At 31.0% G+C, this 24,562-nt stretch overlaps 1 protein-coding gene across 1 annotated transcript in view; it reads left to right on the top strand.

Moving 5' to 3' along the window:
• LOC134688405 (acetyl-CoA carboxylase-like) overlaps positions 1–24,562 on the top strand; it is a 68,900-nt gene that overhangs the window by 38,780 nt on the left and 5,558 nt on the right. Inside the window, exons 24-51 of the mRNA XM_063549108.1 lie at positions 132–250; positions 1,413–1,457; positions 3,726–3,746; positions 5,457–5,606; positions 5,947–6,064; positions 6,774–6,887; positions 7,240–7,296; positions 7,775–7,816; positions 8,159–8,296; positions 9,108–9,185; positions 9,551–9,640; positions 10,019–10,090; positions 10,742–10,833; positions 11,195–11,306; positions 11,466–11,621; positions 11,991–12,137; positions 13,001–13,132; positions 13,786–13,923; positions 14,443–14,563; positions 15,795–15,892; positions 16,430–16,540; positions 17,749–17,892; positions 18,334–18,457; positions 18,842–18,938; positions 19,316–19,412; positions 19,658–19,793; positions 21,797–21,974; positions 22,895–23,162. Of these exons, the coding sequence (XP_063405178.1) occupies positions 132–250; positions 1,413–1,457; positions 3,726–3,746; positions 5,457–5,606; positions 5,947–6,064; positions 6,774–6,887; positions 7,240–7,296; positions 7,775–7,816; positions 8,159–8,296; positions 9,108–9,185; positions 9,551–9,640; positions 10,019–10,090; positions 10,742–10,833; positions 11,195–11,306; positions 11,466–11,621; positions 11,991–12,137; positions 13,001–13,132; positions 13,786–13,923; positions 14,443–14,563; positions 15,795–15,892; positions 16,430–16,540; positions 17,749–17,892; positions 18,334–18,457; positions 18,842–18,938; positions 19,316–19,412; positions 19,658–19,793; positions 21,797–21,974; positions 22,895–23,162 (3,195 nt within the window). The remainder of the gene's footprint in view (positions 1–131; positions 251–1,412; positions 1,458–3,725; positions 3,747–5,456; positions 5,607–5,946; positions 6,065–6,773; positions 6,888–7,239; positions 7,297–7,774; positions 7,817–8,158; positions 8,297–9,107; positions 9,186–9,550; positions 9,641–10,018; positions 10,091–10,741; positions 10,834–11,194; positions 11,307–11,465; positions 11,622–11,990; positions 12,138–13,000; positions 13,133–13,785; positions 13,924–14,442; positions 14,564–15,794; positions 15,893–16,429; positions 16,541–17,748; positions 17,893–18,333; positions 18,458–18,841; positions 18,939–19,315; positions 19,413–19,657; positions 19,794–21,796; positions 21,975–22,894; positions 23,163–24,562) is intronic.

Here is a 24,562-nt window from a genome sequence, read left to right as displayed (position 1 = left end):
TAAGAAGATCTTACACTCCTTATGATGTGATGTGTATGTTATAGGTATATATATAAGATCAGATGTATGGTATGACATGTGTTTATGTTAGATTTATATACATTCCTTATGATGTGATGTGTATATTTTAGGTATATATAAGAAGAGCTTACATAGCCTATGATGTGAATTGCGTACAGCATTGTGAAATAGATGAAGATTTATGTATAGTGGAGTTTAAGTTTTTACTTCCCAGATCTCATCCTAACAGGTTAGTAGTTCTGAAGCAGTGGTACTGGCACATTGCACTCATTTGTTTAAGCATAGTCAATTTTAAATATTTACATAATGTTTTAGAACTTCAGTTTGTACACAAGTAGCTTCTCACACTTTCTTTTACTGTGATATTTCATCAACATCTACTGTTTCATCTCTCCAATCTCTTCTCTGTTTAGTAAAATTAATATTTTGAGACACTTGCATTGAAAGAACAAATCAGACTAACTAGTTTTGATATTTTTATGCCCCACCTAAGATAGTGAGGGGTATTATGTTTTCTGGTCTGTGGCTCTGTTCGTCCTTTCATGTGTCCATTTTTCCCTAGTTTTTGATGAAGCTGAAGTCAAATCAACTTGAAACTTAGTACACTTGTTGCTTATGATATGATCTTTCTAATTTTAAAACCAAATTAGACTTTTAACCCCGATTTCAAGTTCCACTGAACATAGAAAATGAAAGTGGGGATTTCAGGTTAAAGTTTTTGGTCAAGGTAGTTTTTGATGAACCTGAAGTCCAATCAACTTGAAACTTAGTACACATGTTCCCTACAGTATAATCTTTCTAATGTTAATGCCAAATTAGATTTTTACCCAATTTCACGGTCCATGGAGCATGGAAAATGATAGTGTTGGTGGGGCATTCGTGTACTTTGGACACATTCTTGTTTGTTATTTATTCTACAATTTATATTGAGTTCTTTATAATTATACAAAAATTAATTTTCCAAACAAAAAATGATGCATGTTTGATCTTTAGAAGGAAATTGCTGAAAATACAGCTGAATTTATTTTAAATCCAGCAAACTGAAGTTCTAAGATGTTTTTTTTTTACATTTTATATAATCTTATCAGTATGCACATTTTATACTAATGCTCAGAAGAAACTTGTAATTTCTATAATGCCTCCATTTAGCTATTCTTTACTCAGGAAGTTTAAAGTCATAATATATTTAAGTTCTACAGTAGCTGATATGTACAAGTTCTTTTTTACCTTGCTTTTTATTTAGGTGCTTTCAAATTCCCCCAAAAATCTTTGTTATTATACACAATTATATGGCTGATTAGAAACAAGAGCAATATCTACAATATTTTTTATATGGAGATACAGCATGTTGCATTAAAATGTCTCCAACTAACTTTACTAAACTATTTCAGACATGACAGTTGTTTATTTGAGGGATATTTTTATCCACCAGCTAGGTTTGTACTTCTCTGTCAGGGTTTGTTCAGGCAGACACTTTTCCTTAGCATGGCTGCTTTATATGTTATTTCTTTGAAGCAATATTCCACTTGGTTTGTTCTCAATCTGATCAATCTTGTTTTAAAAACTTTGTATTTCTAGTTTTCAACAAACGTTATTCTGTTACCTCATCTTTACTTGGGATTTTGATTCAAACCCAGTCCAGTTTGATACTTTTATTAGAAAGAAACTGTGTATTAACTACAGTAATTCTTTTTCTTTGTATCTGTTATTTATATCCTGAACTGTTGAAAAAGGTGGGACAGAAGGGGTAGTGTGAAAAGTAAATAGGAACTAGGGAACTTTCTGATAAGAATATAATACATACAATGCTTATCTTAAAGCAGAAATAAAATATGTCTTAGATTTATACAAGTATTGTGAAGTGGTATATTGTAATCCACATGGTCCATAATATAGTCTTTAAAGATATAAATACTGTATAAAGCTTAACTTAATGGCATATAGTTATTTGTAAGCTGAAAGGAAAATGATCTTGCATGAGTAGATCCTATATTGCTTTGTTAATTGCTAAACTAATTTCATCAATTTCATTTTCATTTCAATTCCTGATAATAATGACACAAATAATGACTTTTAGTTAATTAAAATAAGCTCAAATCATATGGCACCTCAAAATAACATTTGAATTGGAAAGTTCTTGGGGCATCAGCTATGATTTACACCAAACAATCAAAATATGATTTGTTTTGTTTCAAACATTTGAAAAAGGGGAGAATTGAAAGACTGTTTTGCTATCAGTCAATTTAGTTCAATATCCTCATTATAAGCCTCAAAACATTGCTGACATTGTTTTGACTTTGAAGTCAATAACCTCTACCTCGTTTGAATCCATGTTTATCTAACCTTTAATTTGGACGTTTGGGCACACATGTTTAGCATGTATTGGGTGTGTTCTTCATAAAAAAGAAAAGAATGTCATGATTGTAAGGAAAAACAGGGTGCTTCTAAGGAAAACCATTTTGTTGATGGTCAGGTACGTCCAGATAAAACAATGCTTAAATATATTTTCAGTCTATAAAAAGAAATCAAACAAAAATAGAAAAAAATTGAAAAAATTTCTACTATAGAATTTTAACAAAAATTTTTTTTTTTTTATTTTCAATTTATTAATTTGATTCTTAATAATCAGTGAAGTGTGACTGTCAAATCTACAGTCAATGGAATATAGAGAAAGTATATCATAACAGTCAGATCTACTATCAGTCTCTAATGCCTTTCTTATCTTCAGTCAATCAATATCATGGGAGGTTACATACAACCAACTTATTGAAATAGTTGAACCCTGGTAGTTGGTAGAGACCTGATGTAGGATCAGTCTATCATAGCTGTGTAGCTTGAGAAAACAAATAATTTAGTAAAAGGAAGTTTATCATGACCTTGTAATCTTCAGTCTGTCTTTTATGAAATTTGATTAAATATACAGCCAATCCATCTTGACGTTGTGTTCTAGTCTGTCTATAATGATTACCAGAGTAATGATATAGAGCCATTTCTTGCCATCTATCGTCTGTCTATAATGTTATCATAATCACTCATCAGACCTATGCATGTAATACAGTAACCTGCATGATGTGGCTATACAGACTACTCATTAGTTTGGAAACTTGTTGTATTTATACAGTGGATGTTCTGTTGTTTATTTGCATGCTCAGTTAACTTATTAATTTAGTTCAGAATTTATATCAGCTTTTAATCTGTGTGATATGTACTGCTGTAATAGTAAAACTAATTAATAAAAATTGGAAGAACATATGTCACATTAAAGTACAGACATTTTGTATATCTGAGTATTTGTATTTATTTATATCTCACAATGAAGGAAAATCTATCAGATGTGAAGATTCGATTTTGCCACCAGGTAACTAGTTTTAAAATGCTAGAAGACAGAATTGTATGTAAGAAAATCTGTGAGAAAAGTTGTTGATATTTATTAGTAAATTTTGATATTACAATGTGTATGTGTACAGGAAGTTTACAGGATGGAAATGTTAGATAGTTGGTACTCAATTAATCAATAAGAAGAACTAAATCAATCTCTTGAAAAGTTCATGTCATTTGGATAGCTGTTCCATTGCAATCTTACCAAATCTCCTTATCTTATAAGTGTAACCAAAGTTGATGTTTTGATGGTAACCATATAAACATAAATATTTTAAGTAAATCTATTTGGCATATAAATGTTAATGACACGCTACTTTTAATAGAGACATGGCTGCATTATCAAGGTAAGGAGAGCATTGTGGAGGATTATCAACACTTTATTCTCATATGCACTGCTAAGTTGTTTGTTGCTGTTAATGAGATGAAAATCAACAGTTTACTCTGTGCATCAGCTAATTATTTGCAGCTGTTATCTAAGATTAGTTCTTATTAGCTTTTTTATTTGAGTGATTTTGATATAAGTATCTTATAGTTTCTCATATATCTTCTGTAGAAATTATATATATATTTCATATGTTGAAAGAAAGAAACGTGTTCTGATCATTTCATAAATATTATAAATTATACATAGATAGGACTAAGAGAATTGGTCTGCTATTCATTCTTTTCTAGAAACATGCATTAAAACTAACATTATTCTTTTCACATTATATTGGTGATTGGAATTACTTTTACTTGATTGTGAAAAATAAACTTCCCATTAATATTAACAACTCCTTTTCATTATTTTTTCCCTTGTTAAATTGTTATATCCTTAAAAACTTATAAGCTGGATTATCTAAAGTTAGTTGTATAGCAAAACATTTAGGATATACTGAAGGTGTTGACTTATTGCATACACTTTAGTGAACATTGTTTAGAGGAGAGAGTATGTACTTATAGAAGTCTACTAGGTACATCAGTTACCTATACACAGATTCAAATGGTCTTTATATTTGACACCATGAAGTTTTTTAAACAGTCATGTAGTATTATGAAACTATTCTGAAATTTTTAATTTGAATAATTTAAGCATTCTACTGAACTAAACACATTATAGGAAAGCATTTTAAAGAATGTATTATATTTATATCAAGTTGCTCATCAAAGTGTAAGCTGAGTTTTAGCTATGTTACTTATCTTGTGATGGTTTCAATTGTAAAAAGTTTTATATGCAAATTGAGAACTAATAAAATTCTCCTCTATAATAGGATTTTGGACCTTACATGGTCACTTGCAAAACTCTGCTTTGCTAATGACCTTTTTGTAAATGCAAAAAAGGGTTGGCTTATTATTAATAACAAAATAAAAGAATTTACTATCCCTTCCTTACTCTGCCTTCTTCGTTACAGATGAACTGTCTATATTTTTTTTGACAAAATTAGATATCAAGTAATTAGATATCTATAATTGTTAACAATAAATTATTTGAATCTGGAGTATTTTTGTATGCTGAAAATTGATAAAAAATTGTTAGAAAACTTACCCAACTAGATAGGGTTAGACTTGTGTGAATGGCTAGGGGGTTTAGTCAACACTGAAATATCATATCAGTGAAAGTAATTTGAACTTTTTCTATACATAAAATTGAGAAAGGAAATTGGGAATGTGTCAAAGCGACAACAACCCAACCATAGAGCAGACAACAGCCAAAGGCCACCAATGGGTCTTCAATGTAGCGAGAAACTCCCGCACCCATAGGCGTCCTTCAGCATACTTAACTCCGAATTATACACAAGAAACTAAAATTAAAAATGATGCAAGACTAATGCATGATTTACCTACTAAATTTGGTAAGTTTTCACATACATTTCTTATCTGTTTTCCAGAATTCTAAATTATTTCAGATTCAAATAATTCCTTGTTTGTACATTTGAATGTTTCTTTTACAGAAAATGTTTATAATATTGACATAAGAATTTCTACTTGATTTTATTGATGTTATATTTTATCCTATTATTAATTACTTTAATTGAGTTGAATTCCTTGTTATTGTTTGTGTTGTAATGTTTCAGAATGATGGTGATGAGGTTTGATAGTTCAGATAAGATGACTGAGATAAAGGATGACCCTACTGCAGCCCACATTGACCAGTTACATGATACACCAGTATGTCAGAGAACAGGAATCATGGCATCATTTAACTCTCTAGAGGCTTTTGATAAGTATGAAGGCTTGTTTCATCAAGCGTTATTCCATTATTTCATGCCAACAATATATAAAGGAACTAAAAAAGCAGAAAAAAATTAAAGGGTCCATGTGCCTGTTTTCGAGATATAATCCATTGAAAGTTTGGCAGGAAATGATTTTCTATAGATATTTTATATGATTATCATTGTGCACTGTTTTGTTTGAAAAACTATGAAAATCTGGCTAAAATCCAATAATAAGCTGAGCAAACATCCTTAATGCATGTTATATATGTAAACAGTCTATGATTGTCATGTATGACTTATCAATAAAAAACATGTATGATGTTTTAATGAATCTTAAACATTTTTCCAGTAAATTTGACAAGATAATGGAGAGATTTTCCATGGATGGTAGCCCGTCAGACAGTCCTAACTTGTTCACAGATATAGGTTCTCCTCCAACAAAAGGAGAAGATACAATTTCAATACATGTAGGTAGTCCCTAGTAATGTTGCCAAAAAAAAGTGTGTTTACTGTTACGTTCTGAAAAAAAATAGGGTAGGTACTAGGTAGGGATTTTTTTATTTGTTTTTCCATTGCATCTATTGGAGCAACATTGTGACTTCAACAGCGCATAATAAAAAATGGTAAAAAAATAGGGTAGGGGTTAAAAATTAGGGTAGGTAGGGTTACAGTAAACGCACATACTTTTTTGTTTGGCCTGAAGTGAGAATTTTTTGTTCAATGAAATACTTTTTCATTTTATGTTATCATTTCTTAAATTCAATTATTGTTGATGTGAGGCTATCATAGATGCCAACCATTAAGATATATCTGTAATTTTTATTACAAATTTTAAACCTAAATTAAGGTGTTACAAAATATTTTCTGAACAAGATTTAGAGGATGTGTCATAATGAAGGTACAACTTCTCAAGATTGTGTCTGCTTTATATCTTGAGATTTCAAAGTTTATACTTGACATAAATTAACCAACACCAGAGGGTGTGTCATAATGTATGTACAACTTCTTAGGTCAAAGGTTAAGGTCAAAACTTATGGTTTCAGTTGACCACATCATGTCATGTGGTGAAGATACAATTTTTTTTTTAAATGATGTATTAATATTTATTGTAAAATATTGAACATGAAATACAAAGTGTACCAAATTTAAGACAATGTTATATTTACATATTTCCAGAGTCTGTCAGATGTAGATGAACCTATACATATCATTAATGTGGCCATCAGATCGTCGGAGGTGTATGAAGATAATGTTCTGTCTACCATGTTTGAGAACTTCTGTAAATCAAAGGTAATAACAATCACTGATTTAACACAATTTATGTCATATTCCACATTGTATAGGAACATTACATGTATCTTGTTAAAACACACGTTGAAGTGAACTTCATTCACTCATGACAATGTAAAAAGAATAAAAAGTTTAATAAAATGAGACATACAAGTAAGTCAGAGCACAATGTATTACTGGAAATTCAAAAACCAAATAGTATTATATGTAAAATATGTACAGGGTAAAATAGATCAAATCATATATATGGATGAATCTTAATATCTACATTACCACTGTTAAAACTGTTTTACTATTTGTTTAGATGTTTTATAATATAATGAATATTTTGGTATATATTTTGTATTTTCAGAGAGAAATGATGAATGAGAGAGGCATTAGAAGGATTACATTCTTTATAGCATCTAAGGTAAAGGAAATATCATATTGTACATTCTTTATAGCATCTAAGGTAAAGGAAATATCATATTGTACATTCTTTATAGCATCTAAGGTAAAGGAACAATCATATTGTGTTTTAATGGCACAAGTAGAATGGGTGGTTCTGTTTTTTAAATTTTACTTAAACCTTGAACATATAATTTTTAGTCTATCTTTTCTTTCCTTTTATATACTTAATCAGCATTATTTGTTAAAGAGCTAGATATTGTATGTTTTGAGTTGTTCGGTGTAAGTAATTCTTAGGTTGCCATTTTAGGTGCTTTATGTTCATTAATTGGGAGTGTATATGATTAGGGTACACTATGCCTAATATTTTAACAACTTCATATACATTTTGTTATAACATCATTACAACAGAAAAGAAAAAATAACCAATAAACAATCTTTTTTAAAGGATTATGTTGTATGTTATATTATTTAGAGATTTTTTTATTTTTCACTTTCAGAAAAAATTTCCAAAATATTTCACATACAGAGCCAAATTCAATGTAAGTATACAATTGTTTCAGAAGTTTTATGCCAGGTTAACTACACGGGTATTCCTATTATCTTTAAGTGTTGAATATTTGTACATTGCTAATTGGTACAAGCCTCTGTTTAAGATACTTAGGGTTCCCTGAAAATAAGTAAACATTTAATCTTCAATTTATTTAGAAATTAGTTTTATAAACTATGTAAGCCATTTTTAAAGCAGCGAGTTCATTATTTTACTTCAAGCTTTTGTTCACATTTCTTGATGATAAATTTTTTGAAGCAAATATGATTGACTTTAATACAACAAAAGATTTGAATTTTAGAGTAATTCATTATATATATATATTTTATTTCAGTTTTCAGAAGACTCAATTTACCGCCACTTAGAACCAGCTTTAGCTTTTCAGTTAGAGATTAACAGAATGAGAAACTTTGATTTAGAGGCTATTCCTGTTTCAAATCACAAGATGCATTTATATCTTGGTAAAGCTAAGGTATGGTATTTGAAGGTTGACTTTTATAAAGACGTAAAAGAAGCTGTCTAATTTTTGCAAAAATCAGGTTACTTTTATTAACTTTCATACCTATAAAGTGTAATGAGTGATATATGACAAGTGCTGTTCGTCTTTACGTTGAGGAAGTAGCTAGAACTAGGTTTAATGTATAGAGATTATTATCATATTTGTTAATTTTAGACCACTGCATCTTGTAAGATACAATATTTTTGTAAAATTTATGTTGGATTTTCACTTTAAAAAGAAAATAAGTATTGCCAAGGATTTAATTTAATCTTAACTATTGAGAGAGTGGAATAGTGTTGTATTTTAGCATGTGCAGTTGTTGAATAATTTTTCTATTGTGCTTTTTAGAAAATTTGTTGGCAACATTTTAACTGGGGATCTGACAAAAATTTCTTTGAGATAGTGTAAATCTTTCTTGTATCATGATAATTGCTGAAAAAAAACGAACATTAAAAATGTACATTAGGATCAAATTTCAAAAAAGGAATATAATGTGAGAACAAAAGACCAATACCCTGTTTATCAAGCCTATGTAGAATTGGAACAAAAGGTCATGAAATTGTGTTTTGATAATTATACTAGTTTAGTAGTGAAAAGTTATATAAATCATAGAAAAGTGATATAGTAAAAAGTAATACTGTATTTTTCAGTATAGAGGAAATGGATCTGAACACAGGCGGAAAAAAATGTAGATATAAAAATATTCTATTCATATTTGTTTGGTTTTTAATTTCAGATGAATTATTGTTAAACTTGTACAATACATATTTCCAAATCTTTTTAGGTTGCCAAAGGTCAGGAGGTCACAGACTACAGATTTTTTGTTAGAGCTATTATACGTCATTCAGATCTTGTTACTAAGGTAATTTCTATCCTGAAATTCAGTTTATATTTTATTGTCATAAAAAGGCATTTTTGTATGCCCTGCCTACAGTAGATGAAGCCATCTTATTTACCAGCATGTGCATCTTTTCTTCCCATTGTAGCTCAAAAGATTGGTTTAAAGTAGCTTAGTATAAAGTTAATTTTAACATTAATTTGCAAATAAATACTTTTGTTCATTATTAAGTTAACTTTCTAAAAATATATGCTTATTTAGGACTTTGAACGAGTTTGTGGGGTTCTCTGACCATGGAATTGTGATAGTATGGGGATGGTATGGTGACTAATGTACACATATTCCTGTTTTTGATAAATGTAACTAATGATAAACATAACCTATTACAGGAAGCCTCCTTTGAGTTTCTACAGAATGAAGCAGAGAGAACTTTATTAGAGGCCATGGATTCACTGGAAGTGGCATTCTCTCATCCTGCTGTGAGTTTAGATCCCAAATATTTATTTGTAGTTTAATTAGAAATACTGTATTGTATAAGTTGTATTGTAAACTTTAAACTGTTTCAAACTGGGAGACTGTCATAAGTTGATATTTAGTTAATTAAAAATTTTGTAGACATCAAAATTGGATGGTTGTCAAAATTATTTTGAACCCAGTAGATTAGAAAGTCATTCTTTTTAACCTTTTGTAATAGTAATATATTTTATAAGTTTTAGTGATTTTTTGCAGTTTTTCACAAAAATAAAGTGTACATATACACATTTACACATGTCACTATAATAAACAATTTACTTACTTACTTACTTACTTATACAATTGTCTAGTCATTGATATCAAATAATTCTTTTTGTTTTCAGTCAAGGAAGACAGATTGTAATCATGTGTTTTTGAACTTTGCTCCAACATTGACACTGACAGAGCCAGGAAAGGTAATATTGTCTAGATATATCTTAGATAGGAATTAGAAGTCATTAGATACCACTGTGAAACAAGTGGAGAGAACCCATTGGATGTCAGAATGTTTTCTTAAATCACCATTTTTGACTTGGAACAATTAATAAAAGAAGATTGATAATTGGTGTTTGGTCCTCAATGCTCTTCAACCATATTTTTTGGGGCCTTTTTAAATAATTTTTGATTCAAGCGTCACTGATGAGTCTTTTGAAGACAAAACGTGTGTCTGGCGTAAATATAAAATTTCAATCCTGGTATCTATGATGAGTTTATTTAAAATGACTCTTCAGGAAAAAAATTGCTTTTTGCTTGTTTTACATGTTTTACATCATATGAGTATTGAATGTGTAGAAGTTTCAAAATTTAGAAATATTGCTTCATTTTTCAAACATACTAGTACTTTAATTTGCATTTGTAATATATATGTAAGTTTCTTAAAAGATGCCTATAGACTTGAAAAATTAAAGGGGGATTTGAAATTATGTTTTTTTTGCCCATGAGTGGCTTTTTATTGGCTAACCCATTAAGAATTTGATAATAGCCTTAAAAAATGAATAAATGATACTACTGAAAAAATGCATGTCAACATAGATCTGACTCTGATTTGATTTATTTCTCCTTCACAGTTAGAGGAGACTGTAAGAAGTATGGTAATGAGGTATGGTACCAGGCTCTGGAAGATGAGAGTTTTACATGCTGAACTTAAATTTGTCATCAGGTATGCTGTTTAACTTTGAACTTAAATTAACCATCAGGTAACTTATTATATTAAAGTTAAAAATGGTATCTTAAATTCTTAATATTACAATAAACATATTTAACATCAGGTATTGTATCACACTACATTTAAAAAAGTAATTGAGATATCTTATGAAATAAAGTATTGGCTTAAAGAATAGACAAGAAAGATTTTCAAACAGACTAATATATATTATTTGAAAGATAACTTGAACCCTTTTATAAACTGTTTTCACATAATTTTCCGTTAAGTGTTTCAAGCTTTCATAGCAAAAATGTAATGATCAATTTCAATAAGTTACTACAAAGAAAAAGATACGGTATTATTTCATTTATTGTAGACTTTCACCTGGAGCACCAAGACTACCAATCAGATTGTTCCTTACAAATGAAAGTGGATACTACTTAGATATCAGTCTGTACAGAGAGGAAACAGATTCTAGGACAGGACAGGTAGGTACCAGTTGATATCAGTCAATTCATAGAAATCAGATGATTTTGTTACAACTTTACTTTTCAATTGGACAAAATGAGTTTACACATTAATGATTTCTGCTGTAAAGAATAAAACAGTTAAGTAAAGTATATACAATTTAAATTCTATGTTTACAGATCATGTTCAAGGCCTACGGGACCAAGCAGGGACCACTACATGGACTGTTAGTCAGTGCGCCATATGTTACAAAGGACCATTTACAACTAAAGAGATTTCAGGCCCAGCAGTCAGGGACGACATATGTATATGATTTCCCTGAAATGTTCAAACAGGCAAGGATCATTCATTAACTTTCTCAGGATGATTTTGAAATAACCACTCATAATATTAATATTTAGCTGTTAGAATGAGGTGAAATAATTCAAAATACTTAAACAAAAACTTTGTAGACGTATTTGGTAGGTTGAAATTTTCTGCTTTGCTTTTAAAATGGTTAAGTGATGAATAACTTTCTGTTTCCAGTTTTAAAAATAGTGCTTTTATAGGTTAATATTCAACTGAATTTTGTAATTTGATGGATTAAACATATAAAAAAAACCTGAATAATCTGTCAGTATTCCTGCTCTACTGTATGAAATGTAGTTGCAGTACTAATTCAATTAAAAAGTACTACTATTTAAATAAATGTTTTCTGTAAATAGGGATTACTGAAGCAGTGGAAAGAGTATATTGTTCTACATAAGTTAAAGGAGAGTGATATACCAGAAGACCCTTACTCCTGTACAGAACTCGTACTAGATAACAGAGGCAACCTACTGATGCAAAACAGGCTACCAGGTCAAAATGAGGTGAGTGAGATACCAGTAAATATTTTAACAGTCCACAACATGGATAAGAGTAGCATGTGATTGCAGTCATATAAGTTCATATTAGTAGAATACTCATATATGAAAATAAAAGATGTGCTATGAATGTAAATGTGATAACTCTCCACAAGAGACCAATGACAAAGAGGCTAACAACTATAAGTTGACTTAAGATGAATTTGGCTATCAACTTTAGGTATTTTTGTCATAGACTTTAACGGTTTCAGTACTTATACATCCTTGGATTTCAAATGTTAAACTTTGAGCGTTCCTGATGAAAGTGAATCCAGAAAAGCGCTTCAGACACATGAAATTATTAAATGTGTTGTTTTAAATTTTTTACTGTAAGACCTTCAACAAGGAGCAAAATATGTATCCGCAAACCACAAAAGTCAATATTTGTCCCACTTTTATTAAATCCTGGGGTTGATAAAAAGAAAACAAAATTGAATGTGAAATATGTTCAATAAAGTTTAAGTAGCAAGTAGAAATTGTGTGGTGATGAAATCTACAGATGTCATTTCCTATTGTGGTTCACCTGGCCTCACTAGCTGAGTGGTCAAAGCAGTTACTACTGTAATCACTAGCCAGTCAACAGTGAGGTTGTGAGTTCGAACCAGGCTCATACAGGTGCACTTGACTCCAATCTTTAATTTACTAGGATTGTCAGTTTTCCTATCAAATATCAGTGGTTTTCTATGGCTCTCCAGCTACCGCCACCAATAAAACTGACTGCCACTTAATAGCCAAAAAGCAGTGTTTAAAAGTGGCATTAAAACACAAAAATGCAATCAAATTATTGTGGTTCACAGTAAACATACTAATTGACATTTTATTTGTTTCAGGTTGGTATGGTAGCCTGGCAGTTAACATTGAAGACCCCATTATACCCCAATGGTAGAACCATCATTGTTATTTGTAATGATATCACATATAAGATTGGATCATTTGGACCACAAGAAGATGTATTATTTAAGGTAAATTATCTTTTCTTATCTTGTGTCAGTCTACAAATGATAGCATGAATTCATTTTTTTTTCAAATTATGCATTGACAAATTTTTGTGGTAAATAGTATGATTATTTTTAAAGTAATTTCCATTTGTTACAAAGTTACCCTTTGAATCATTCCTGTTTTACCACAGCATCAGGCTAAAATAAAATACAGGATTTGAATGAGGCTTGTCTTTTTAATAGTCCAATTCAATTGTCAAAAGTATACCATTTTTTATAAGCCTGTTTGTGGGACATTTTACGGTGTACTGTTGTCCTTCTGTCCATCTGTCTGTTCATTATCAAAAAATTGGACAATAACTCAAAAATGCATTCACCAATTTACTTTAAACTCTGATAGTTTTTTTTTTATAGCTATTGATGTGAGCTGGCTTGTGTTTTTTATACACTTTGGACTTTACATCTCAGAGTTTAGAACTTTATTCTTTGGAAAAGGGATGGGCATATCATGCGCTCATGTCATAGCTTTTTATTATTATTCATGAAAGTAGAAAAGTGTAGTGGAAACTAGACACATTCAAAACAAATATTCTCAAAATTGATACTTATTGCAGAAAAATATACTTTTTTTTCATCTAACCTGAATTTTAAAGTTTTCTATTATTTTTGTTTTATAGAGAGCATCTGAGCATTCAAGAAGACATGGATATCCCAGGATTTATATATCCGCTAACAGTGGAGCCAGAATAGGCCTGGCAGAAGAAGTCAAACATCTATTTAAAGTAGCGTGGGAGGATAATACTGACCCCGACAAGGTATGTCATGTCATCCAAAGGTTACACATCTTTTAAATGACCTTGAAATATAATATTCTTTCTGATAGGTCAGGACATGTGAAGAAGGAAGTAAAAAATTGATTTAAAAAAGGCCTTTGTAAGTCATGCCTACATTAATAAGGAAGTGCAAATAAATATTTTAGCATTTGTCTTTTCTGCTTTATTAATAGAATATTGGATAATAAAAAAAAATATGTACCATAAAACTATAGAAATACAATTTTGAAAAAAGAAATATCCATCACAGAAGGTATTGAAATATTCTTTCAATTTTTTTCATATCTAAGACTATCATTGTCAAAAATCACTTAAACCTTGCATAGAAAATGTGCATGGAAATAAATTATACTATTTCCAAAAGTCGAAACCAGTCTAATACAGACACATTCCATTGGTAGTAACATTCAACTGGAACACTTATTTACAAATTTATGTGCATATATTTTTGTCTGATTTTTACCTCTAACTCATTATAAAGTAGAACATTATTTTTTGCAGGGTTTCAAATATTTGTACTTAAGTCCAGAAGATTTTAAGAAAGTGAGTGCTATGAACTCTGTCAGGGCTGAATTAATACAAGATGGAGGAGAATCTAGATACAAAATTACAGATATTATAGGTATGTTAGTACACATAATTATTGCCCTTGAACCTGATACTGCGTTTTTGTAATTCATATACATTAAAGTGATTCAATATATAATTTAATAACAATTTCTTTGACACTGTTGTAGTGGTTATACATTAGACTACACAAATACTGTGAAAGTACTTTAATTCGTTGGTATCAATTTTCGTGGATTGAGCAATATTTACATGTTCGTGGGTTTTTAAATTCGTGGATTTTTGTTTTCTAAAAAACAAATTGATAATTTGAATCTTTAGAAACAAAGGTTACAAATAGTCTGTATTAAAGGAAATTGCAAAGTAAACATAGACCCATGTAAATCGTAGTGATTACACTAATTAACCCCATGATAAAGTGATCAACAGATTAAAGACCATCAAAGTGTAAATTAGGCCATAAACATGTCACCTATTGACAATAGTAACATAAACAGATGCTATAAATGTATCTTGAATTGTCAAATAATTCTTAACAAAATCAAGCCCAGGATAAAATTATAATTTGCCATATGTACGAGAACTATAAGGATATTAAATGAACACTTTATATACACATATTAATACCGGAAATCTGACTTTCATTGATCAAAAATATTCTTAATGATAATTAAAGGATCAAAAGTTGTACAGATAGGGTCATTAAAGATTAAATGGGTATAATTCTGCATGCCGTTGTAGTTCTGTGACTGCTCTTAAAGTATTCTCAGATTTTGCGTTATTCAATATATTCTCTAGATCAAGGACGTATAACTAACATAATATACGTCCTTGTCTAGATCATATCATCAGTTGTCAAACCTACCGATGGGGATCTTTCGATGTCTTGATTTAGACAATGGATGTCATTTATTGAACAATTTGCTAATGTATAAAGGTGGTACCTAACACTACAGGTAGATAACTCTGTAAAATCAGCAGAACGTTTTAATGACATTGTGATCATAAGGGAATATTAAGCTTCTCAATGATCAAAAGAAGTGTTTGTGAAACTGCTATATAACCAGTGTAGTTTTTCTGATTAAACGGTTGGTTCAAATTTTTTGAAATTTTTATATTTTTGTCAAAGGGTCAAAGTAAATAATTTGTCAAAATTTTAAGAAAATTAAACCAGCCAAATTAATTTTAGTTAAAGTGTTAGGTACCACCTTAAATAACTGTTAACTTGATAGCATTTCTATAGTATATAACATAGAATTAATGAGTTTAACATTGATGTTGAACAGGAAGAGACGATGGACTAGGTGTAGAGAATTTAAAAGGTTCTGGTATGATAGCTGGAGAGACGTCTAAAGCTTATGATGAAATTGTTACAATTAATCTGGTAAGATTATCTATAAACAGAAAGGTGTATCCTTATTTAAGTGTAACTACAATAAGAGTTTGAAATGTCCCTTTTATAGGCTAATCTGAATGTTTTGAGATCTCTTTTTCCTGTATAATATCTTATTTTTAATGTGGAATAAAAACAACAATGTTTCAGAAGTTTAAGTCGCCAATTTGGTTCCATGTTTTTGGTTATAAGAGCATAGTTCTCTTACCTTGAATTAAAAGTCACTTCAGGTTTGTTTAAAATAAAGTTTTATGGGTTTGGTTACATTTATGTGCAGTTTTAAAATTTTTGTATTTTATGTGTATTATTCAATTATATGATGTATACATCTTTAACATGTATAGATTTTTGGCTGAAAGACATGTATGGAGTTATATTATTCATTATTTATATTAAAATAATATATATTGATTTCTCTTGATGTACAATGAAATATTTTGAATAGTTACCTATAATCAGTAGTAATACATCTATATATTTTGACTGCTTTAACCTATTCTTTGTTTAAATGTATGTGTATATTTATAGGTGACATGTAGAGCTATTGGTATAGGTGCATATTTAGTGAGGCTAGGGCAGAGAACAATCCAAGTAGAAAACTCTAACATTATCCTGACAGGTGCTAGTGCCCTCAATAAGGTAAGATATTTAGTGAGACTAGGGCAGAGAACAATCCAAGTAGAAAATTCTAACATTATCCTGACAGGTGTTAGTGCCCTCAATAAGGTAAGATATTTAGTGAGGCTTGGGCAGAGAACAATCCAAGTAGAAAACTCTAACATTATCCTGACAGGTGCTAGTGCCCTCAATAAGGTAAGATATTTAGTGAGACTAGGGCAGAGAACAATCCAAGTAGAAAATTCTAACATTATCCTGACAGGTGCTAGTGCCCTCAATAAGGTAAGATATTTAGACATCAATAAAATTAGTTGGTGAATTAACATCAATGACACAGCAACTAAACAACACAATAAAAGAGTTGACATTAACTTTAGTTGTCTAGAGTTCTTGGGCTTATTTTAACAATGCATTATATAAATATTGTTAGATTTAAACATGAGATTCATTACACATATGCCCCTTCAACATAAAGTATTGATTAAAGTGGCAACAGTGATGGTAATTGTGAACTGAATAAATCTTCAGCTCTGATCTATAGAAAATAAAAATTTTATACGCCAGTAAAAATTTTGACAGGACGTATTATGATATACAAATGTCCGGCATCCGTCTGTCCAGTGTAAACAGTTTATGATTATTGCTTAAAACTTTATACACTTCTTAGTTATATTTATCTAAAGATCTGTTTACTTTTTGGTGATGATTCAAAATTTTGTTTTAGAGTTATTGAGGTTTTTGTTAAAAAATGTGGGTTTTCACATGTCACGCTGTATCTCAGAAACTATTTATGATTATAGCACACAAGACGACAGGCGTATCATGCGCTCATGGCACAGCTGATTATGATTGTTTCTATATAGACCGACCAGTTTTTACATATGAGATAGATCAAGTGTAACAAAGCATAGATTTGCTATGGATTTGTATAATTACAACATAGCCATGAGTAAAACAACATTGAAATAAGATTTGGTTGTCAATTACAAAATTTCGCATCAGCATAGCTGTTCACTTGTACAGAATTTGTTCAAAAATTAAAAAAATGTATCGAATTTCAGTTTTTAAAGAATGTCACTTGAAACAGTAGCATTTTTTACTTTGATGTGTTTTAACAGGTTCTTGGTAAAGAAGTCTACACAAGTAATAACCAGCTAGGTGGTGTACAGATCATGTATAATAATGGAGTGTCACATGACGTGGTAGCTAATGACTGATTTATTTTACAGGTCCTCGGTAAAGAAGTCTACACAAGTAATAACCAGCTAGGTGGGGTACAGATCATGTATAATAATGGAGTGTCACATGACGTGGTAGCTAATGACTTTGATGGAGTTGTCCAAATATTACAGTACTTATCTTACATGCCAGAGGTAATATAACAATAGCAAATTATATCGCCATTAAATGTAATATTATAAAAAAGAAGATGTGGTATGATTGCCAATGAGTCTTTCCACCTGATAATATAGAATTTAGCAATTGTTGTTTAATTTTCATTGTTTTGCTCACCAAAGCTCTTGAAACTGATAAGTACTTGTAAGTGTAGGCGTGTTTATAAGCTATAAAAAGTTTACATTACTTGTATCAATTTTTTTTTTTATCTTAAACAATAAATAGAAAAAATGCTACATTTATGGATATATTTTATACATAAAGCACAAGAAAAATGTGAGTAAGTGGTGGTTAACTTTGTTCAAGTCCTTTTTTCAGTTTACTTGAAATACATTTTAACTGAAAGCTTAACAAATTGTTAAAATTATTTTCTAGCAATTATCCTGACATTATATGCTAATATATTGTTCTGTTTACAGAAACATGGCAGTCCTTTACCATTAATGAGTTTATTACATGACCCTGTAGATAGGAATATAGAGTTTGTACCTACAAAGGCACCCTATGATCCTAGGTGGATGTTAGCTGGAAGGCCTCATCCTGGTATGTTTATATAGATAGAACCATACCATTGTGTAACCCTAAGATGATATAAGTATGGACTAACTCTGTCGAGCAATGTTTTTCCTTGTCTGTAGATCTGTTCAAAACTCTGTTCATCTTTTCTGTATCAGGTTTAAGTGGTCAAGAAAGTTTACCATGAAGTTGTAGTCACACCATATTGAAACTTAGTACACATGCTCATTTTCATTCTTGTTTTCCTGTGTGTTTCTGTTATTTCTAAAAGCTCACAGACTGTCAAGTAATGTGGTTTATGCTTTCAGATGGATGATAAAGTAGAGATGTCAATTTAGTTTGTATTCTGTTTATATGACTGTTTATGTTGATGAATTATGAGTTAATGTTTTAATTTATTATGCATTATAGATAGAAAGACAGTTTGGCAGTCTGGTTTTTTTGACCAAGGTTCATTCAGTGAGATCATGGCTGGATGGGCACAAACAGTGGTTGTTGGCAGGGCAAGGTATGATCCATATGACAGTACATAAACAATATGAATCAATGTAGACAGGAACAACCATCATAGGATACATTTGCTGTAGATATAATTTAGCAACCACTAATTTAACATTTATGATGAATTGTGATCAATTTGAAATAGCATGTTTACTGTGGATTTACTGTCAGGGAACCAAATTCATCACATACAACAGAATATTTAGTCATCTTCATATTGTATTTATGTCTATTTTTCTTTAATAATAGACAAACTGGGCTCAGCTAAATAAATGCAATCTTGCATCAGGCTTATTCCCCAAAACCAAAAAAATGAGGGAAAGTTAATCATTACAAGAAAAAAATCCACTCATTATACATTGATTAAAATATTTTTGTTTGCAGGCTAGGAGGTATACCTATGGGAGTTGTTGCCGTAGAAACAAGAACTGTGGAAACTTCTACACCAGCAGATCCTGCCAATTTAGATTCAGAACTCAAGGTAACTCATTCAACTTTTGAAATAATGCCCTTCTATGACAGATATTCAGTTTATGTTAGCCAAATCATTTAGTTTCATATATTGGATATGAATAATGAGTTTTCTTCATCATGTTCATTGCTTGCTTTGCTGTTTCAAGGCAGAATATATCTTTTTTTTAATTTTCTGACTAAAGATTTCTCATCCATATTACATTGTGTAACATACTGTAACTGAATTATTCAATCCTGTTTTTGTCATTGTAGATTTTACAGCAAGCTGGTCAGGTATGGTTCCCAGACTCAGCCTATAAAACAGCTCAGGCACTTAAAGATTTTAACAGAGAGGAATTACCAATAATGATCTTTGCTAACTGGAGAGGATTTTCTGGGGGAATGAAAGGTAACACACATACTTACAAACTTTTCTAAAATACCATGGGAAATTCAAGCACATTTTTGGGTCCCTTTATAGCTTGCTGTTTGATGTGAGCCAAGGCTCCCTGTTGAAGACTGTACTTTGACCTATAACAGTTTGCTTTTGTAAATTGTGACTTGGATGGAGATATAAAAAAGAAGATGTAACAATGAGACAACTCTACAAGAGACCAAATTGATTGGATTAATGTCATAACCTCAAGGAACCCTGCCACAACCCAGAACTCCTTGAGTTCTAATGGCAGTAATCCATATCCAATCATAACAGGTGTTATATATGACCATGTCAATCCCATCTACTCTAGATATCCATCTGAACTTGGCCTATGGTTTTGTATGAGTTTACATAAAATTGAAAATGGAAATGGGGAATGTATCAAAGAGACAACAACCCAACCATAGAAAAAACAACAGCAGAATGTCACCAACAGGTCTTCAATGTAACGAGAAATTCCCGCACCCGGAGGCGTCCTTCAGCTGGCCCCTAAACAAATATATACTAGTTCAGTGATAATGAACGCCATACTAATTTCCAAATTGTACACAAGAAACTAAAATTAAAATGCTACAAGACTAACAAAGACCAGAGGCTCCTGACTTGGGACAGGCGCAAAAATGCAGCGGGGTTAAACATGTTTATGAGATCTCAACCCTCCCCCTATACCTCTAGCCAATGTAGAAAAGTAAAAGCATAACAATACGTACATTTAAAATTCAATTCAAGAGAAGTCTGAGTCTGATGTCAGAAGATGAAACCAAAGAAAATAAACAAAATGACAATTATACATAAATGACAACAGACTACTTAGGAGATAACTGTATTGTATTTTAAGCTTGGCCTTCGTAAAACGTAGATTTTACTGTCGCAAATTGAGTTTACCTAGCGACGCGGAGCGGAGATAGGTAAACGGATATTTGCGACAGAAAAATCAAGTTTTACGAAGGCCAAGCTTAAAATACAATACAGTTATCTCCATTCTAATGCCACATATTAAATTAAATTTCATTTAATAAAAATTTTGGCTTAAAAATGCCATAAATGAAAAAGTCTGCGAAACTGTTGCATTGTCTTTAGCATCTAAACAATGTGACGTCATATGCATACTCTGGATGTCAAACATGAATACTTAACGTATTTTTACTTTTCGTACGCTTCAGAATGGTTTCAATATAGACAAAAAGAAGATTTTGAGGCTCAAAATGGGACAATCTTGTTTATTTTTGAGAAATTACATACCCCAAAAAAATCGGAATTCAAAATGGTGGCTTTCTTAGTTACGGACTGGTAGAACGTGGAATCTAACCCCTCAAATATTTGTCAACGTCCAATGAAAATTATCGTTACAAACTAATTGCATTAGAATAGCAGTTAACTGACATGCCAGCTCCAGACTTCAATTAAACTGATTGAAAGATTATGATTTCATCATATGAATATCAGGCACAATCCTTCCCGTTAGGGGTTTAGTATCATACCATCATAACATATATGAGAAGAACATAACCTGTGTGATGCCAACAACTGGTTTTTGAATAAATGTGTTTAGTTCAGATGCAAAGACCCTATATTCAACTGTATTTTTTACTCCTTTCAATGATTTTTAAAATATATTTAGTCAAGATTATTGAGTTATTCAAGGGTCAAGATTATTGAGTTATTCAAGGGTCAAGTCAACACCTCTCATTAGGGATACCCCCATAAAGCCGGAAAACTGGAAGGTTTGAACATCAGTAACATTTATTTCAAATTGATTTTGATTGAACTCGTTGAAATTATATTTTGATGTATGCCAGATGAAAGATTAAATGTCAGTAGTTGTGAGAGAGACCCATTGCTGAGTGAGTGAGTTTTCCAAATTAAATGATGTTAAAAACAGTAGATCAGCAGACAAATAATTTCGTGAAGAAGTATGATAACAACAAATAGAATGTCTATTTTATTGATTATTTAACAATTTTTGTTTTTAGACATGTATGACCAAGTGTTAAAGTTTGGATCCTATATTGTGGATGCTTTAGTAGAATACAAACAGCCAATCATGATTTATATTCCACCAAATGGAGAGTTGAGGGGCGGAGCTTGGGTTGTTGTAGATCCATCAATCAATCCTACCCACATGGAAATGTTTGCTGATGAGTTATCAAGGTATGTATCTGATTGTCAATAGCAAATAAAGGGGAGGAGCTTGGGTTGAAGTAGATCCATTAATCAATCCTACCCACAGGGAAATGTTTGCCGATCAATTGTCAAGGTATGATTGTCGGTTGTAGTAGATCTGGACAAATCAACAGCTCTGTACAAAAAGCATTAATAATAAATATATGAAAAGGTAAATAATTGCATCTTAAACATATTATAACATTTGATAAATAGCTGTCAAATGAATTTCTACTTAAAACATTTGGGCTAACATAATGAGAATGGCACATGAATATCATATTTGCAGTAAATATATTACAGGTTATATAAAATAGAATTAAATGGAAACATTGTTCATCATGAAAATAATAAATTTCAACTTTACACGACAGGATATTCCTTTGTAATGAAAAATATTTTCAAGTACTAGGTTCTATCCATCATCTTAAAAATATAAGGCAGTAAGATAAAATATAAGGCAGTAAGATAAAATATAAGACAGTAAGATAAAATGTAAGGCAGTAAGATAAGTAAGATAAAATATAAGGCAGTAAGAAAAAATATAAGGCAGTAAGAAAAAATATAAGGCAGTAAGATAAAATATAAGGCAGTAAGAAAAATATAAGGCAGTAAGAAAAAATATAAGGCAGTAAGAAAAAATATAAGGCAGTAAGATAAAATATAAGGCAGTAAGATAAAATGTAAGGCAGATAAAATGTAAGGCAGTAAGATAAAATGTAAGGCAGTAAGATAAAATGTAAGGCAGTAAGATAAAATATAAGGCAGTAAGATAAAATGTAAAAATATCTGTTTTAAGATTTGATGAAATTCAATACTTGTTATCTGCTTTTTGGTGGGGTTATTGTCTTTTTGACACATTGCCCATTTCCATTCTCAAATTTATTGTTTGATTATATATTTTGTAGGGGTGGTGTTCTTGAACCAGAAGGCACTGTTGAAATTAAATTCCGAGAGAAAGATTTACTGACAACAATGAAACGTATAGATTCTGTAACGAGGAAAATTGTAGAAAACTTAAACAGTCCTGAATTATCAGAGGAAGAAATAAAAACTTTGGAAGATCAGATGAAAAAGAGAAAGGATTTATTACTACCTATGTACCACCAGGTGGCAGTATTGTTTGCTGACCTCCATGACACACCTGGTCGTATGGATGAGAAGGGAGTTATTAGTGTACGTAAAAGGATTTCTATTTATATGGCCCTGCAAGGAAGTTGTTGGGGCCATATGTTTTACACTTATCCCTTATTATACCCCACGCAATGAGTTGCGGAGGGTATAATGTTTTTGACCCGTCCGTCCGTCAGTCCCTTTGTCAGTCCTGTTTCTTGTCATCGCAACTCCTCTCAACAGAATTTCACGAAACCTTTTCAGATAATAAGGATATACTATGTAGTTGTGCATATCGACGGGAAATTGCGATTCAATTTTTTTTCTAGGAGTTACGCCCCTTTGAACTTATTTACTTTAATGTACTACTGCAACTGTTTGTCATCGCAACTCCTCTCAAACCACACAACAGAATTTCACGAAACCTTTTCAGATAATAAGGACATACTATGTAGTTATGCATATCGACGGGAAATTGTGATTCAATTTTTTTTCTAGGAGTTACGCCCCTTTGAACTTATTTGCTTCAATGTACTTCTGCAACAGTTTGTCATCCTTACTCCTCTGAAACCACACAACAGAATTTCATGAAATTTTGTAGATAATAAGGACATACTATTTAGATGTGCATATTGGCAGGAAATTAATTTTTCTTATACAATTTTTTTTTCTTACACTTATTTAATTTCTCCAATGACAATGTGGGGACGTGGGGTATGTGAGTGTGTTACTAAGGTTCTTTAATTCTGCAACAAACAGTTATGCAGTTTTATGAATATAGTAGTTAAAATGACTTTTGATGTAAACACTTTCAGATATTGAGCTGATTCTTATTCAAGGCTTCCAAAACGGTCATATATGCCGGTCATTTGTATAATGTCCGGTAAAAGACCGGCTGGGCAAAGCATGAAACGGTCATCTACTTTTTAGTTTCAAAGGCTTTTTCGGTCATTTTAACATATAAATTCACGATCTTTTTGACCCAACATTTTGCCTTTAACAGCCATACATTTCCGGTCATAAAAGTGACATGATGATTAATTACTATCAAAACAACCCCTACTTCAATACTTTCTAATTTTAATAAAGGCTAATTAGTTGTTGGACAGCTGAAAACTGCCTGTTCAGGTGACAGGTAAACTATTTTCAGTACCGGACATCGTATAAATTAATCGGTCCATTCCCAATTATTTTCGTACATTTCAGCAGCTTGTATCTAATTGATTTAAAACAAATAATAAATACATTTATAAACATGATTTGATAAATCATTTAAAAAGGTTTTAAATGAAAAATCGTCAGCACTATGTTGTATGAACAAGAACACGTGTGCGCATGTGCACAGGTGGGAAATTCAATTTCTTCAAAAATGCTAAAAGTATCATTGATACCTGTATCTAACGTTCATTTCAAGTATTTTGTTGAAGAAATAACGTGGAAAGAGCTTCTTCGCTCAGTAGTTC

Source organism: Mytilus trossulus, chromosome 10, assembly GCF_036588685.1.
Source record: "Mytilus trossulus isolate FHL-02 chromosome 10, PNRI_Mtr1.1.1.hap1, whole genome shotgun sequence".
In the NCBI taxonomy this organism is placed as follows: domain Eukaryota; kingdom Metazoa; phylum Mollusca; class Bivalvia; order Mytilida; family Mytilidae; genus Mytilus; species Mytilus trossulus.
Note: the sequence above shows the minus strand (reverse complement) of the source record. Positions and strands in the feature narration are given on the sequence as shown.